Source organism: Augochlora pura, chromosome 3, assembly GCF_028453695.1.
Source record: "Augochlora pura isolate Apur16 chromosome 3, APUR_v2.2.1, whole genome shotgun sequence".
In the NCBI taxonomy this organism is placed as follows: Eukaryota; Metazoa; Arthropoda; class Insecta; order Hymenoptera; family Halictidae; genus Augochlora; species Augochlora pura.
The window spans coordinates 178,063-194,693 of NC_135774.1; the positions used below are offsets into that span (position 1 = coordinate 178,063).

A 16,631-nucleotide genomic window follows, 5' to 3' on the forward strand; every position below is an offset into this window, starting at 1 on the left:
TACAGCCAGAGTATAAAATAATGGTGACATGAAAAATGAAACTTTGTTCTGTCTTTGAATTTTATTCCGAAAACGATCCTCAGTCCGTACATCCGACGCATCTCGGGCGGTCGTTCGAGTATCGATCACCGGTCGAGCGGCCGCGTGGAGGAGGAGGCCAACGAGTGAAATCGCTCAATTATTAATGCCGTAACCGAGATTATAGCGGCGATAATTCGGATCCATTAACGACGCGGCGCGCAGGCGGTCCGCAACGCGCCAAACCTGGAAGCCACCGCGAAATCGAAGGTTTGTTTCTGTCGGAGGCCGACCCGGCCGAGGAGATTCACTTAAACCACGTATGGTGTGACTCTCCTTGTTATTGAAATTAACCGGCGTGTAATCGTTTCGTAGCCGCCTGCCTTAAACGGACGAGGGGGACGTACGAAATCCGCCATTTGTAGAACGCTGCGCAGCGCCGAGGCGTAACTACTCGCGCGAGCACCGGCAAGGTGCGAAACCCATATTTGGCGATGCTTCGATAAATCTGCGTCGAGGGCTGAAATGAAACCGTCCCGCGCGCGCAATTTCGCCGGTGCTCCTTCTCTCTTCCGGTTCGAGCTGGGTGGAACCGTGCTTCGGGCTTGCCAGCGCTGTCGCAGTCAATAAACTCGAACGAGGTTGAGGGAACCGACGCGTCTTGATACGATTTGTATCGTATCGACGGACGGCTAAAGAAACTGCCAGAACCCTTCTGGCACCTAACATTTTAACGTTACATCGTCTCTGCAGTTTCATAACTACGCTGCGGCACAGAAACTTAAAAAAGCCGGCAGCGCTTTTACTACCGATTCAGCGGTCCCGATGCTTTGGGACATTTCGTCAGGTTATTCGGATAAGCCAAAGTTGAAACGAAGCCCGCTTCGAATGGACGAAATTAGAGGGTTTTCAGGGAGATCACGAATACACAGATTTCCGGTTTGTACCAATTTATAGGGACCATAGATGTACATAAATTTCACTATCCATCTGACAAAGCAGAACGCAGGAACTTGCCGGAGCATGTTCGCTCTGACGAGCGAAATCGGTTCAGCGGAATGGCTTAAAGTTAGATCAGCGTGGTAACCTCTGGCAGAGAAGCTTCGAGAAAAGTTGTCCAATCAGCGTGGTCGCAGCGTTCGACGGGCTCGGCGGCGATCGTCGGAAAGCCCTCAAAGTATCATTCATGGTGCCGATTCACCCGGAAAGGCGTTTAACGTCGGATACGACAGCTTCCCTTTTCGCACCTAGCACCGGCAACTTTTCGAGCGTCGTCCGAATGCTGCCGAGCAGCACAATAAAACGATTTATCCCATAAAGAGGCCAGGACCTGTGATCCGCGTTACGCGGGGCCATTAAAGTCTCTCTTCCCCTTTAACGCCTTCTCGCTTTCTACTTTGATCGTACGCCTCCGTTGGAGCCGGTGTCGCCCAGTCCGCGCGTCCTTCTCGCTAGCAAATTAGCCAGCTGCTCGCAAGCAAAACCCGAGATTATAACACCGTTCGGTCTCGGTCTCGGTCTCGGTCTCGGTCTCGGTCTCGGTCTCGGTCTCGGTTGTAGTTCCACCAGCACGAACACGAATCGGCGGAGATGGTGTATCGAGACATCTGGCGACTTGCTATCGTTGCGAGGGAAAATGATTTTCGCTGGACTGCGCGCTAGGTGGCCCTTCTTCGCATCTTTGCAGGTTAGCCACTCGGTCGCACCCTCTACTTTCTGTAATCGCGGAATCGTGCCCTCTCATTGACCTCCGCCCTTTGTCGCTGACTCTCTGCGAAGCTGCAACCAGAGGCGGGCTCGTTCATTAGCTGGCAACGAGGTTTAAATCGTTAGGTAACCGAGATAGCCCTTACACGGTCTTTTCATTACTTCGGAACCATGCGAATCTTATATTGTTTAACTCTCTCGGACGACCAACACCGCGTCGAGAGAAACTGAGAATATGTTCGACGTCGCTTTAAATGACGACCGCGTGAGGGTTCGAAGGTTACGTTTCTTTGACCAACTCAAAATTAATATATAACCGTACGGTTGTCCACACAAATCACATTGCACATATTATAAAATTCGTTCGATAGCTTAAAGCAGCAGATGTAAATGTGAAAAATGAAAAACGATGTTGATTCGGTGAATGATAACGTTTGCGAATAAACTGTGGGGGTTTGTTTGCAGTGTCTGCTTTTTTTAGCAAAGCGCCGCAATTGTCTCGATTCAGCAAATTTTCATTCGTTTACACCGAATTCGGCGCGAAAACTTGCGTTTTCACAGCCTTGTTCCAGCAGAATTATGCGCATTTTTAGTTGAAAGCGACGGGGAATCTCGTCCGTGAATTTCCTGTTTAACGACCACCCGCCGATCCGGCTTTTTCCTGAATTAGCTGCCGCGTAATCAACTGTAACCGCGAGTGGTCTACCATAGACCGGAAACAACTTAATGATTCGGATAATTAAGCGAGCCGGATAGAAGCGCCGTCACCTTTCGGTCGATAACGAGGCGAAAATGTAAGCGAAACGGAGTCGATAAACACGACGATGTTATAATGGTAATGAACTGTGCGTTCAAACGCCATTAAAAACGATGCAAAATTTTACTGGTTTTCGAAGACGTTGCCGAATCTAGTAATATCCGAGCCTCAAGGATGCAAACGTCATCAGCGAACGGAGAGAGTTGCCCCAACAAAAATTACAAACAGCTTTTGCCCTCTTCCTTAAGAAAAATTCTTAAGACATCTATCAATTTGCAAACATACAAATTCTATAGTCTACGAGATTTACATATGGTAGATGCTGCATATTGGATTTCATTGAACTGCAAATTCGGTTAATTAATTGGGAGCCCATTCTTCATTTTTGAGAATGTATTGCGAATGAAAGACTTTCTCCGATAAATGATCCAATATCCAGAAATGCGGCACTCGAAAAGCTCGAAGCCTTGGAGCTTCTATTCCTCGGATTCGGCAAACTAGAGAAGTCGATGATCTCCGATAATTGGTGAAACGCTGGGAAGGAGCCCGAGCCGAAAAGTCCGGCTCGGTGAACGAGGTCCAGCCAACAAAGTATCAGCAAACTATCCTGTAAAGCGAGGTCCTCGCCCCCGAAACGAAAGTTCATTCACAGAAGCATCATTCAGTCGGCAGTTTCCTCCCCATTGGCGAAGTCACGTCCAGAAGCGGCGAGGTTTCAACGTCGGAGGGAAGCCAGTTCCAGGAAAGTTCGCGGAACAATTCGCTCGGCCAGTCGATTGTCCAACCAGGCGCGACTCGGACTTAGTCTGTAAAGCCTTTCGCTGCGTTTTGCGATCCATTGGAGGTGTGCATGGCCCCGGGGGCTCGGGGGCTCGGGGGCATGGGGGCCTGCGGGCTTGCGGGCCCGTGGGCCAGGGGGCACGGAGCCATTCACGAACTCGTGGAAAGTACAATGGCCCGTCCAACTTGGCACGCCCGCGCGCTGCCGTGCGGTTATCTAGGCAAATCCTCTTTCTAGGCCCGGAATAGCAGCAGGTTTCATTGAGAGCGAAGCCACCGAGCAATTTCGTGGCGGCATTGACTGCGCTAAGGCGACACTTGGCTCGGTGAATTGGCAGGAAGCCCGCGCCGCTTAACTCCTCTTTGTACGAGATTATCACCGGCTACTCGGTACTCGGTCCTCCGCCATCGTCAACTGCGTCCACATTGTCGCCATCGAGACCCTTCACGATTCCTCGGCGAGAGTCTTTCCCCAAGATCGATCCGCTTCCACCGTCTCGAGTGGATCCTCCCGGCCGCTCCCGGCAGGTGATAGCCAACCACTCGAATCCTGCTGCACCGAATTTACTCGACAAGTCGAAAGCTCCGTTCAGACGCGGACCGCGCTTCCCAGAGTACGCTAATTTTCTCCAGCTAGTGCTCGACGATGGTATATTATAGAAACGTTTAACCCGTGCTTCTTGGAATTAACGGAGACAACATTTATTTTTCTGTAGTTGGTGCTCAATTAATTAGCTGGTATTTCAGCTAATCCACGGAGTCTCTCAATATTTGAGGAGGAAGTCGCGCAGCTACCGCAGAAACGATTCGTAAGAAGCGAACCGTCGACTCGGGGCAAAGTAGCGCAGAACGCGGTTCTTTGGTAGCTTTTAACGCGGCGTTCGGCAAGATCCCGGATTAATAGTTCATAGGCGACCTGTTGATCGTAAAGTTTCCGTGATTTATGAGATTCCCGGAGCACCGGTAGGGTCGAGCGGCCGTTCGCATCGCATTCGATCAAACACCGCGGTACACTTCCTGTTCCGCCCGAGGTTCGTTTACATCGATCGTTAACATTGGTTTTGAAACACAGTGGTACGGCGCGTCACGGCGCGTCACGGCGCGTCACGGTGCGTCACGGTGCATCACGACGCGGCGGCGTGTTTGCGCGAGAGGAACTAATGGGCGACAAAGCCTCGGCTGCCCGGAGGCCGTTTATCGCCGCGCTTTCTCGGTTAGCGCGTTTAACACCGTATCAACTGACCGCATAATCATCGTCGTACGAACTGGAATAATCACAGCCATGCCGCGAGAAGCACCGCGCGCTTCGGCTAAGTGAATTAGTGGTGCGTGTCCTTGTCCATTCTTTTTTTCCGTCCACCATCTCGCCTCGGGCTTCGTTGAGCGCAGGCGTACCAATGCCACCGGCACTCTCCGTTCGAGAACGTCGAACGTTGCCTCTGTTTGCTGCGTTTATCGATTTTCAGAGAGTTTTCTGGCTGCCGGATCCCCGACCGCGCGGATCTGTCACCGTAGCGTTTCAACTCGATGATTGTTGCGCCTTTCAACAGGAGGCACATCTTGCTCGACGGCGACCTGTACGGCGATAGTTGCTCGATTGTCCGTCGAAAACGAAAGATAAAACCACCGAGTTCGATCAATGTCTCCGAGGCGATGTCGAATCGAATTTAGTAGCTCCGTCGGGTTAATCGAAACGCGATCTTGATTTTTCCTAGCGCTACAGAGAGTCTATACGATTGCGCAACGTTAACCAATCAATTTATTTCATTCAGGGTTTGCCGTATATTTCGAAATCGATTGCATTATTTCTATAATAGATCTTATTTCTATAATAGAGGCTTCAAACGAGATTGAGATTACCTTTTCACATTTTAAAATGCAGCGTCAAATATGGCGCCGCCGAATCCATCTGTTATCAGGCGCTAAGTAGATAATAGTCGAGGGTGAAACATAGTATTTGATGATTCGAGACGTTTACCGTGTATCTTCCAGGCTGTCCGCGCAGTAAAGATAATTCGATGGCCTGAAATAAAAGGCGGCCATCCCGGCAATCATATTCCGGCGAATAATTGTTTCGCGCGAAACGACGACCAATTACGCGTTCGCAATCTGCACCTTCCGCCTCTCCCGTGTAATAACAATCTTACGGTCGGGCTCGCACTTTTATTGGCGATATTATCGAGCGTATAGATCTGTTGCGCGGCACACGGACGCCTTATCATAACGAACGCGCGTGTTGTCGGGCCGGATTAATCGATTTAACACGATTCCCCGAACCGGTGGCGGTTGTGTTAACGAGCCGTGTTGACCAGATAACATCGGACACGGTTTCTCGTCGCCGCTCACGAATTATAATTGGTCCGTAATTAATGACACCGTCGATATTGACAGGTGGACGGAGCTGCTGGTCGCTTATGGAGAGAGAGAGGGAGAGGGAGAGGGCTGAGAGAGAGGGAGAGAGAGCGAGAGAGAGAGAGAGGGAGAGAGAAAGAGAAAGAGAACGTTGACGTGAACGGCGGCGGCGCGCCGCGCGAATTACGCGGGCCCCGCTGCGCCCCTTGATCCCTTTTTCAGGCTCTGCTTATTTTCAGACTTAATTACCTCGGATGTTACAGCATAATCACCGATCCCCGCGTGCACCATCGATCCGGAGATATCGAGAATACGATTCTCCCTGCTCTCGGCTGGCATCGTGCTATACGCGCCGAGTGCCGACGCACACCTTTCAGGAATCGTGCGTAGATAACGATCCGAGGGAACTCTGATGTTCCTGACTTTTTACTGGAGAAATTCGTCGACTTATTTTTGAAATCGGTATCTTACTTCGAAAGGCATACTTTGTTGAAACCGCAGCAATTTCTTAACTGAAAAATATGGAGAAACAGCCGACTGACAGCTTCTTTTCAATATATATATATACATATACATATATGTTTTTTTAGCTAAATCTTAAATTGAATTACACTGATACAATTTGATTAGCATTCCAATACTTTGGACCATTTGGTCCAAAGTATACTTTGGTCTGGTTCGATAATTCCCTTAATTTTGTAAACATTTTAATAAGATTTATATTAAAATTTCTGCAGCGGTGGCTCTGAAAACCGCCAATAGAAAGTTAATTATTCATGAAATTATTGGAAGCGAAGGGTAGCCCGGGCGAAACGAAACCGCTGCTAAAAGGAATTTCGCACTTCCCGGGTTTTACGGCTTCCGTTTAATGTACGGCCGATTCCGAGGCTTTAATTGGACACTCTTCTCGATCACGATCAACGATTCTCGGCGGACCTTCGTGTTGTTCATACTGGCGCGAGCACGCGTTCCCGTTTATCGAAATTAACTTTGTTGGATTGGCGTTTGATTGAATCTTTTTGCCTTTCTCCGACCCTAGAGAAACGTAATTCCCGTTGTTCGTTTACGCATCAGCTACGTATATTTATGACTTTGGGATTATTTGGAGATCGATGTCGTAAATCCGGCACGATGAATTCGATTGAATTAATTTGGAATTTTTCGACAGATCGTGCACGTAATTCTTGGCACATCGTCTGTCCATAGATGCAACGTTGAATTTGTTATCGCATTAACATCAACACCTCTTGCTGTAAATTATTTTTTGAATGCGAACAATTAAACTCCCGGAATATGAGCTTTCACTATCGAATGGTTCGTAATATGACATCAGCAGAACGCTTTTTCGACGTTAGGAAGTAAAATAGAATCAGTTGATTGGTCTCGCGCTTCGATTAATCGACAGAAAAGAAGAACAACTGCTTGGCAAGCATGCGAGAACACACGCGATTCTATTATCGACCCTACGATCGCATAAAAGTAAATATCCTGCGACGGAGTCGCAGAGTACGATTAACTTCTGAAAGGAGATATTGGTTCGGATAATTAAAATACACCCTCAATTTCTTCGTATCATAATACTTATTATTCACTAATGATACTTATCCAATGGCTTTGTGTGTTTCTGTTCATAAAAATGCACGTGTACGAAGTAATTTCGATCGTCGACGTTCTCGTGTTTATGCGTTTCTGGATACGTGTAGGTATGGGGAGGCGTGTCCGTGTGTTTATGTGCGCGCGTGTGTGAGTGAGAACGATGCAGTGGAGGGTCCATCGATCGATCGATCGATCGACCGATCGACCGATCGATACAAATGGCTCGAGAGTACGGGCCTTGAATATGCGCAAGTAAAATGAATTTACGAAGAGAAGGACGGGAATATATATATATATGCATACAATATACGTATAGATATATGTATATGTATATGTATATCGATACGATCGCGTCGCTCGTTTCGATTCACTCTGGCAATCGAACCGAGGAAGGAGAAGGGCGTTATTCGAGAAACGAACGTATTACGTATGTACAACGATTACAATGCGGCCCGGCTTCCGATGAACAACAGTTTTACAAAAACCTATCATTATAACCGGCATATAACATTCAACAAACACAGCCCTCGAGTGAAACTTAATTAACCGACCGTCTAAACGAGGATCGTCCGGCTCGACGAGATTCATTACCGACAAACGTGTTTTCTCCCCGTGCGATTCCCACGAACATACTTAAAATACGTTAACGTAGCCGTCTACTATTACGGATTGCCCTTAGGGGCGCTTAAAATACGTACGTTTCGCGACGTGAGCGTGACTACCGTTGTGAAAAGGTAAACTGACAAACAAACGTACTTTCAAAGATCTCCGCCGCAAGCATCTCTAGATGGAGCAGCAGCAGCTACCTCTACAAATATTTCTCGCGCCTTTGCAGTTCAATCGTCCTTTTGATTTTCGTACGCGTTTCGATTTACCGCGACGCTCGCCGAACATTCGTTCGGTACGCTGAGCTACGGTCCCGCTCCCACATTTTCAGAAAAACCTGTGAAACGGCTTCTACTTATCGATAGACTTACCAAGGTAAATTAGACTTATACGGTTATTCCGAGAAACCTTAATTTCGCAATTTAACTACAATTTTGGCCGCTGTTCCGATAGTCAAAGTTTAATACTTTGAGACGAATCTAGCGTTTAATACGAAGGAAGACGTCGAGTTATTTTTAAGATGAATCTGTAAAGATTCGTTCGATCGGGGGCAATGAATGTGGTGATTTGGCATAGATGTTCAAAGTGCTGTTCCTATAAACCCGTTATCGGAAGGAAATCGAGAGAATATTCATTTTCCTCCTCCTTCCTGTCAATAAAACCTCAGTCAATAAAACCGAAGAATTTCTGATTTACGCGAGGAATTTTCCCGATTGGAAGATGCAGAGTCGATCAGTCTTAACTTCCTTGGCGCGTACGGGATATGTCCTGATCCGATTAAATTGTTTAATCGCAGAGATAAGGGCCAATTTCCTTAGTCCTTTTAGCGCCACGTCGCGAAGATTGTCTCGTCGATGGATACAGAGTTGTACGGCGATATTAGAACGTGAAAACGTCGCATCGGTATGATCCGAGCGATTGCTTCATCTACGAGAGATAAATCCTACACTCGTCGTTCGACCGATTTTCCGGACCAGCACTGCCAACGGTTTCCACGCGCAAGCACGTGGCAGCAACAGAACGTGTAAAGCCGGTGGCCTCACCACCCAACCAACCACTGGGTCGCTAACCATCGGCGATCCAGCAACCTGGTATAAGAAGATACATCTCGCGAGACCCCTATCGATTGCAACTGCAAAGGCCGCGGCCTCCACCTTCGATCCGCATCGTGATACAGAACACATCGACACCCAAAGAACTTAGCGCGACCTAGACGACGATCATCTCTAACGGCTCACATCGCGTCCGAATGAACCGTCGATTAATGAGCCCGGGATTTCCGGGTACACCGAGACTTGCATGGAAAAAGACTGACTCATGAAAAAAGCGCGACACACGCGGTACAATGCGCATCGACTTTCTGGGACAACGATTATAACTATCGTATATGGTGTATACTCGCCTAAAATCGATTGATATCGGTAAATGACTTAATAAATTCCGTTAATATCACAACACAATTACATATTCCCATCGCTCACTTGATCTCGTACGCGCCGAGGTTGCCCTTGCGTCTCCTGTAGACGGCAGGTTGCTGCTGCTGCTGCTGCTGTTGCTGCTGTTGCTGTTGCTCCTCGTTGGTGTGATTGCCCTGACCGATCGATCGCTTCACGTTCGCCCTGTACTCATCCTCGTACGCGTTCAGATACAAGTTTTTTAGAAATATTTGATTATCCAGCTCGGACGGCGGCAGGAAGCGCTTCGAGCGGCTCTGCTGCTGCGCTTCGAGCTCCTTGAACGTAAACTGTCTGGTCTTCTCGTCGTCGTAGGCCTTCCTCGAGCGCTTCGAGTTCCTGCGCACCCTTCTCGAGCCGTCCTTCCGCATCGTCAGAACGTTCAAGGCCAGCAGTCTGCGCTTCTGGTGCGCGGGACTCGTGTCCTCCGACGCGTTTCGTATCCGCTTGCTGCGGTGCTTGGGAGCACCCTCTTTGTTGGCCGGGATCTCGTTGTCCAGGGCCAAAGACTCGTTCCCAGGCGCCGCGGAGGATCGATTATCGTGGCTCTCGATCTCTCTGGGTGTCGCCAGGGTAGTCGTGCTGCTTGCCGTAGTCGTCGTCGTCGTGGTCGTCGCCGAGGTCGTGGTCGTCGATGACGACGACGACGACGACGACGACGCGCTGGACGCCGTCGTGGTGTTCGTGGACGACGAGGCGGCCAATGTCGTCGTAGGTGCCGAGGTGTCCTCGGTGCTGTTCAGCTTCGCCTCAATGATATGTTTAAAGAACGCGTACATCTCGCCCACCGTGAACGTGCTGCCGTTCCTCACTGTAAACTTGTCGATGTTCATCCGTTTGATCAGCTCCTCCGTCGCGTTCCTCGCCTCCAGCATCGACAGCTTCTCGGTCACGTAGCTGTTCACGAACTCGTAGAAGCCTTTGTAGTAGTTCTTCCGATGCTTCTTCTTTTCCTTTGACTTCTTCGATTTGTCGCCGTGCGTCTGGCCCTTCTTCCGCGAGTCCTTGCGACCTTTCTCGTTCCAGCGGGTCGATTTGTTGTAGAACCGCATGATCTTCTCAAACTTTCGCTTCAGCTTGACAAACTCTCGTTGATTCCTAACCTCGAACTCGGAGCGGCCTCTGGAGCCGTTGCGTCGGGCTTCGGACAGGTCCACGTGGAAAAAGTTCTTGCTCATGGCGTTCAAAAGATCGTGCATGCTGCCGTTCGACGACGAGCTGTTGGATTGTCTGGCGTCGATCCGCTGCAGCTTTCTGTAAGCGATCTCGAGGAAGTCGATCATCTTCTCCTCGCGCAGCTTCGAGCGGTTCCCGTGGCTCGGGTGCTTCTTCCAGGATGGCTCGGTGGAGTTTTCGACACGATGCTGCGTAAAGTTGAGAGCCTTCTCGGACTTGTGGTTCGCGTGGTCCTTGCCCTTGTTCAGCTCCAGGCGAAGCAGCTTCTTGCCGATCTTGCGGAAGAACTCGATGAACTTCCTGTGGACGATAAGTTTGATACTCTATAGTTCTAGAATTCTTTGGGGAATAGGTCGCGGTTCTGGGACTTGAAAGAGTAGAGAAAGCTTGGAGAATATCGTTGAAACAATCAGTTTCTCTGATGTTTGTCTATGTAGCAAAGCAATCGGGCAACACGAATCGCGACCCGTTCTCTACTCAATTCCGTCGTGCTTACCTGTAACTCATGGTGAGATCCTCGTCGCTGATGGATCTCCTTCGCCTGCTCCACCGAAGTCTGGGATGCTGTCCGGGTATGCACTTGGGCAGTTCCTTGGGACTCCAGTTGCCTCCAACGCAAGTGGCCCCGGTAGGTTGGCCTTCGTCCAGCACGTACCCCTTGTCGCAGTCGTACATGATCTGCTTGTTGTTCACCACCTTCTTCACGTAGGGTCTATAATCGTAGACTCCCATGTTTCCCACGAGAAAGACCTTGCCGTTCTCGATCATGCCGGGGAACGGGCAAAACACTTGGACGCAGTGAGGAATGTCTCCGGTCCAGTTCCCATACTGGCATCGCACCCACAAAGAGTCGTTCATGGGTCCTCCTCCGACCAGCTTGAAGCCGTCCTTGCACCTAAACGCAGCCCTCATCCCATGGTCCGTCTTCGGCGCGATCGCCATGCCGTTCTTCGGCGGCTTCGGCATGTGCTTGCACCGAGCCGGAGAGCAACTGGGCACTATCGACCAGGTACCGTTGTTGCAGACCACCGGGGTGCTGTTTGCGGCGAACTCGTAGTTCTTCACGCAGGAGACCAGCAACCGCTCCCCGTGCTCCACGACGGTGACGTTGTTGATGTGATCGTTCTCGTGGCTCGCCACCGTGATGTTGCCGTTTTCAATTTGCGGCACCACGCACGGAGCCAGACACTGCGGTAACGGGTAACGCCATTTTCCGTCGGCCTGGCAGACGGACGAGGCATTTCCCTCGAGCTTCATGTGGTCGTTGCACCGGTAAATTATGCTCGCACCCAGACCCGTACCTAGCGCCGAAACAAGTCCGGAGGATTAGCAAGATCGATTTTCGCGATCGATCGCGGAGTTGTCGTATCGAATTTCGTCCGCGTAACAAGGTGACGCGTGGTCCGTGTGCAGCTGTCACGATTTCGTAAGGGGAACGAACATAGATCGAACTGCTCCGACGGCGAGACGACGACTACGAATACCGATCTCATTTTATTTCCAAGAATTTACTCGTAGAATAACGGAAAACCTACCAGCCTCCATATTCTCGATCCAGCCGTTGTAGAGAACGCCGGGCGAACCGCAATTAATTTCTTGGCAAGTGGGCATTTTTCCAGTCCATTTTCTGTCAGCGCCGCAGCGTCTCGTCCCCGCGCCTACCACCGTGTAGCCGTAGTCGCATTCGTAATGCACGATGGAATTGTATGCATACGAGGTGAAGACCGCCTTCCCTTTCACAGGGTTCTCTGGTATAGGGCATTCCACCGTGGTAACCTGGACAAACGAAACGTTTCCACGTTGGAGCTCATGGAAAGGGAGTGACACGGAGTTGGGAGATGTTGGGACAACTTGCAACCGGTTCTACAAAATATTAAATGTACTCGAAAAGTGTACATGCTACATAGAAATTGCACACTATGAAATGAAATCGTGATCAATGAATTTATTAATACCTTAGTGGGCTGGCAGAAAACATGTTCGGTATTAATATTAGCTAAATAAATTTTCAGAGAGTTAATATAGGCTAGATTATTATTCTCAGGAGTTGATATTGAAACAGTCGAAAGCAATAAATGGGGTATGAAAAGTATTCTCTAAATATAAAATTATTGATCGCACAATCTACTTAAATAACTTGGTAAATTCAAGTATTAAATGCATAATATTTAAAACTCGAGTACGAGAGCGAAGAGATTAGACTGCGCATTTTAAGCATTTATGAAAGTGGCTAGATAATGTACGAGTAAAATTTTGTATTTTATTTTCATCCCGTTAAAAATTTATAAAGAGAAGAGGAACACATTTCCGCGCGACTACTGTTTATTGCAAATGAGGTAGAACATGTTCGTCCAGCATGAAAAATCCACAGAACAATTATCGCGTTTCGCAATGCGTTTCATTAAAATATACAACAGAGTTTGTATGTATGACGCAAGAGTGGTACGACCGAGGATGCTCCGATTCAGTTGTCTGCGAGCTGAATTGTTCGCGAAATGCTTACTTGAACGCATTGTGGCGATTCCTTCGGGGTCCATGTGCCGTCTGCCAAGCAAAGCTTTTCAGCCTTGCCAACTAATTCGTTGCCCTCCGCGCAGTGATACGACACGCGACAGTCGTACGTGTAACACTCCCCTTGAAAAGCAAAGATATACCATGTTTAGCCGAATTTTCAACGGCGCACCGTTGGTGCCTCGAGAATGTGGCGATATCGTTGACAATAATATCGGTGCGGTGTTCGAGGTTGCCGAGGGAGGGAAACCGATACTCCATCAAAGAAGATTCGTGGACTATTTTAAACGAGACCCTGAACGTCGAAAACATATTATATAACCTACTACCGCAATATACACGATCATAGCTGCGCAGATACGTCTCAGCCTCCCATTTCATTAAAAACAGAACTTTCTGGATCGTTTATCGGATGGGGTAATAACGATGTTATGATACGAGAGCACGCTCGATGGGAAGCAATTGGATAATACAAGTATTTATAATTACGTGGCTACGTGGTCGCTAATGATTGTATCATTAATGCAATCGTTCATAAATAATTAAATACAGCACAGCAATAGTACGGCTTCCATAATTCAGTGGGAAATGCGGGAGACCACCGTAGCCAAATTGTAAATCACTTTAACGGTCTCGCTTTTTAAACCGACCCCAAGTCGTTTATCGTCACTTGGAGAACTTAATCGACGAGTACTCTTCTACAAATTCTTCATCAATTCCAAACAATACGCGGCTTGATTAAAACCACCGTATGCGAAATTCTATAGAAAATCTTTTATAAAGCTCTGCGATCCCGTCGACGACGACGTCTACGCGTAGAACGAGCTAAAACGAATTTATGCGAGCGATGTAAACATTCCGACAGGAGCATCAAATATGTATTACGTTCCCGATGCATCGCGTATTTTTCAGGAAAATCTCTTCCGACCATTTCAATAGAAACGATGCATTACACTGGCATAAATATTTCATTGAAAACGTCGATACTCGCTCGAACCGGCACAACGTGCAAAAACAATTTATCGTTTCATCGACCAAAGGTATCGCGACAAGAAATTTCATTGAATTCTCAGCCTGAAAAATGGCCAGAAACGATAAAGTCGAAAGCTTCGCCTCGAATTGTCAAGAAAATACTGGTCGACTAGTTGCAGATTTGCCGACACCGTGTGTGCCCAGCACCAACAAAACCGTCCAAACAATTAATCTCGACAACAAATGGCAACGCAATGGGTTAAGCAAACGTTTGCCGATCTCGCGGGGCGACGACGCTTCGGTGGCCCGCGAGGTACAAATGCCAAACAACGGCTAGAAAAACAGTAGACCTAAACGCAACCGACTATACGTACCGGCGTGCCATCCGTTGGCGATGTCGGCCGGCGGGTCGCACTTCTTCGGCTCGCAGGTGATGTCCGGTCCGAACCAACTGACCGAGCCCTGCATCAACAGGCACTTGGCCTTCCTGACCCCGTTGGTCACGTAGCCGTGGTCGCAAAAGTACTGGACGACGCTGTCCAGGTCGAAGGTCGTCTGCTCCGGCAGCGCGTTGTGTCGCGCGTTCGTCACTTTCGGCGGCTGCGAGCAGAAGGACTTGGGGTCCCTTTTGCAGGCGGGAGTGGTGCCGGTCCAGTTGCCGTCAGCCCTGCAGGTCCTCTCGGTGAGCCCGACGGGGAAGTAGTCCGGGTCGCAGGTGTAACGAGCTTGGTCGCCGAAGAACCGGCTGGCGACGGTGACGGTGCCATGGGGGATCGCGTTCAGCACGGGGCACTCTCTCTCGGGCTTGATGCAGGACATGCCGCAGGCCCCGTCGCACCTGCACTTCTTCTTCTTGCTCTTGCAGTCCTCGTCGGTGGAGCACTTCCGGAGACACTTCTGGCCGAGCAGGATCGCCTGCTGCTCGTCGCGCGGGCACATCGCCGACGGCGAGTTCCTCGGGTTCTTGTAAATCCTGCCATCGTCGTCGACCTCCGGCTTCGACTGGTAGGTCTGGTCGTCGTCCGCGTCGTCCTCGTCGTCGTCCCAGTCGTCGTCCTCGTCGTCGTCGTCGTCGACGGCCGCCGCCGCTTGTTGGCGGAGCTTCGACTCGGACGCGACGAACAGGGTGCACAGCAAGAGCAACGGAAGAGCAGCACTCGGTCGCATCCTAGCAGTCTCTCTCGCTGAACAACACTGGCTCGAAGAAGAAACTCGCGGAAAAGAAGCACGGGTCCAACGGTCCTCTCCCTCTCGCGCTCTCTCGCGCTCTCTCGCACTCGGTCTCTCACTGACTGGCGTCCACGCGTTTACACGAGATTCGACGGAAAAACTGTCGGACCAGTCTGAAGCAGAGTGCCAGTCTCATCCCGAGGCTCCGCCGAGGACGACGTCGTTTCTCTCGCGGCCGTGACTATTAATCGAGTCTGCCTCTTCGGCGTCCAGGAGGATTAGGATGGCGTGTCTCTCTCTCCGTCACGCTCGCCGCCTCTCTGTTCCCCTAACTCCGTGGAATTTTTTTCTTTATTGTGCGGACTGCGGCCCCGTGCTGCCGGGAATTCGCGGATACTCGCGCATCTCTGCACGCGCATTCAGCCTGTTCAATACATCTCCTCACTCGTGCAGCTTCCAGCAGATGGCGAGGGACAGGGGAAAAGCTCGGAGTTGCGCAGAAATCGACGACCACCCTCAGACACCTCTCGCTCGACCGTGCCGCGCGAGGGGGATGCTTTCCACGGGCTTCTTTTTTCTTTTTCCTTTTTTCTTTTTTCTTTTTCCTTTTTTCTACGGACACCGTTACAATCGGACACAATCAGATACGTGTCCTAGCCTACCATCGCTCCCACCCACTCGCCGCAGATCCAAAAGTAGGGGTAACTCCTATGTCGAATGCGCGAGCTGCTCATCCGAATCGTCGATTATTTATCTTTATTATTTATTATGCGGACCGGTCGTTCCGATCGTGCCCCGGTCCGTCGTTCGTTATCCCTCCGGAACAACTGTTTTGTCACATGGCTTCGTCGAATTCACTTTAACAATTCGGATAACTTCAACTACTTTATACGATTGCCTGAAAGGCCTCTTTCATTCAACAGCTGAAAAGTTTCTCAAGTGAAAGAATGTTAATAGTTTTATTGGTAAATTCGATGGAAATGATTCGATCGATTCGATGCTATATCTACCGATAGCGCGTGCATGGCTTGCTCCGCGTTCACCGAAAGAGAAACGCTACCGTGGTCTTGCGTGTTGTCGAATTAGTCGAGAGTAAAGTTTTACCTAAAAGCTGTGTCGATAGCTCGGAACGTTCTCTGTAACAGAGTATTACATTTCCTAGGAGAATTCGGTGAATAACACGTCGCGCAGAGAAACGGAGAGACAACGGGAGTCGGATAGTACTATCCTGGCGGCCGTGTTTCCAACAAGTAGAAACAGACAGTCGGGGGCAGACATGTCGGCCAAGTAGTATTGGGTAGCGCTCGCACTCCAGCGATCTTCAAAGTTAATTTCCTCGAAAATGAAGCTTTCTATGGAAAATATTTGTTCCACATTTTCAGCTTACTTCATTCTGGAGCATCATTTCGTCTGCACCACTGCTATCATTTCTCCAGTACTCTACCTCCCCTTTGCCAACGAATCCGCCGTTGAAGAAATCACGACTTTCGGTGAGATAAACGTTCCGCTCCATGTTCCTGACCTTGCTCGCT

General features: G+C 49.5%; 1 protein-coding gene across 1 annotated transcript; it reads right to left on the reverse strand.

The window, feature by feature from the left end:
• Positions 1-1,544: 1,544 nt before the first annotated feature.
• Hasp (Hig-anchoring scaffold protein) lies at positions 1,545-15,808 on the reverse strand. The gene is made up of 6 exons (XM_078176806.1): positions 14,304-15,808; positions 12,950-13,080; positions 11,982-12,222; positions 10,943-11,747; positions 9,298-10,746; positions 1,545-1,797 (listed from the first exon to the last, which is right to left on the reverse strand). Exons 1-6 carry the CDS (start codon positions 15,094-15,096, stop codon positions 1,728-1,730), a joined length of 3,489 nt encoding a protein of 1,162 aa, XP_078032932.1. The 5' UTR covers positions 15,097-15,808; the 3' UTR covers positions 1,545-1,727.
• Between the last annotated feature and the right edge of the window lie 823 nt (positions 15,809-16,631).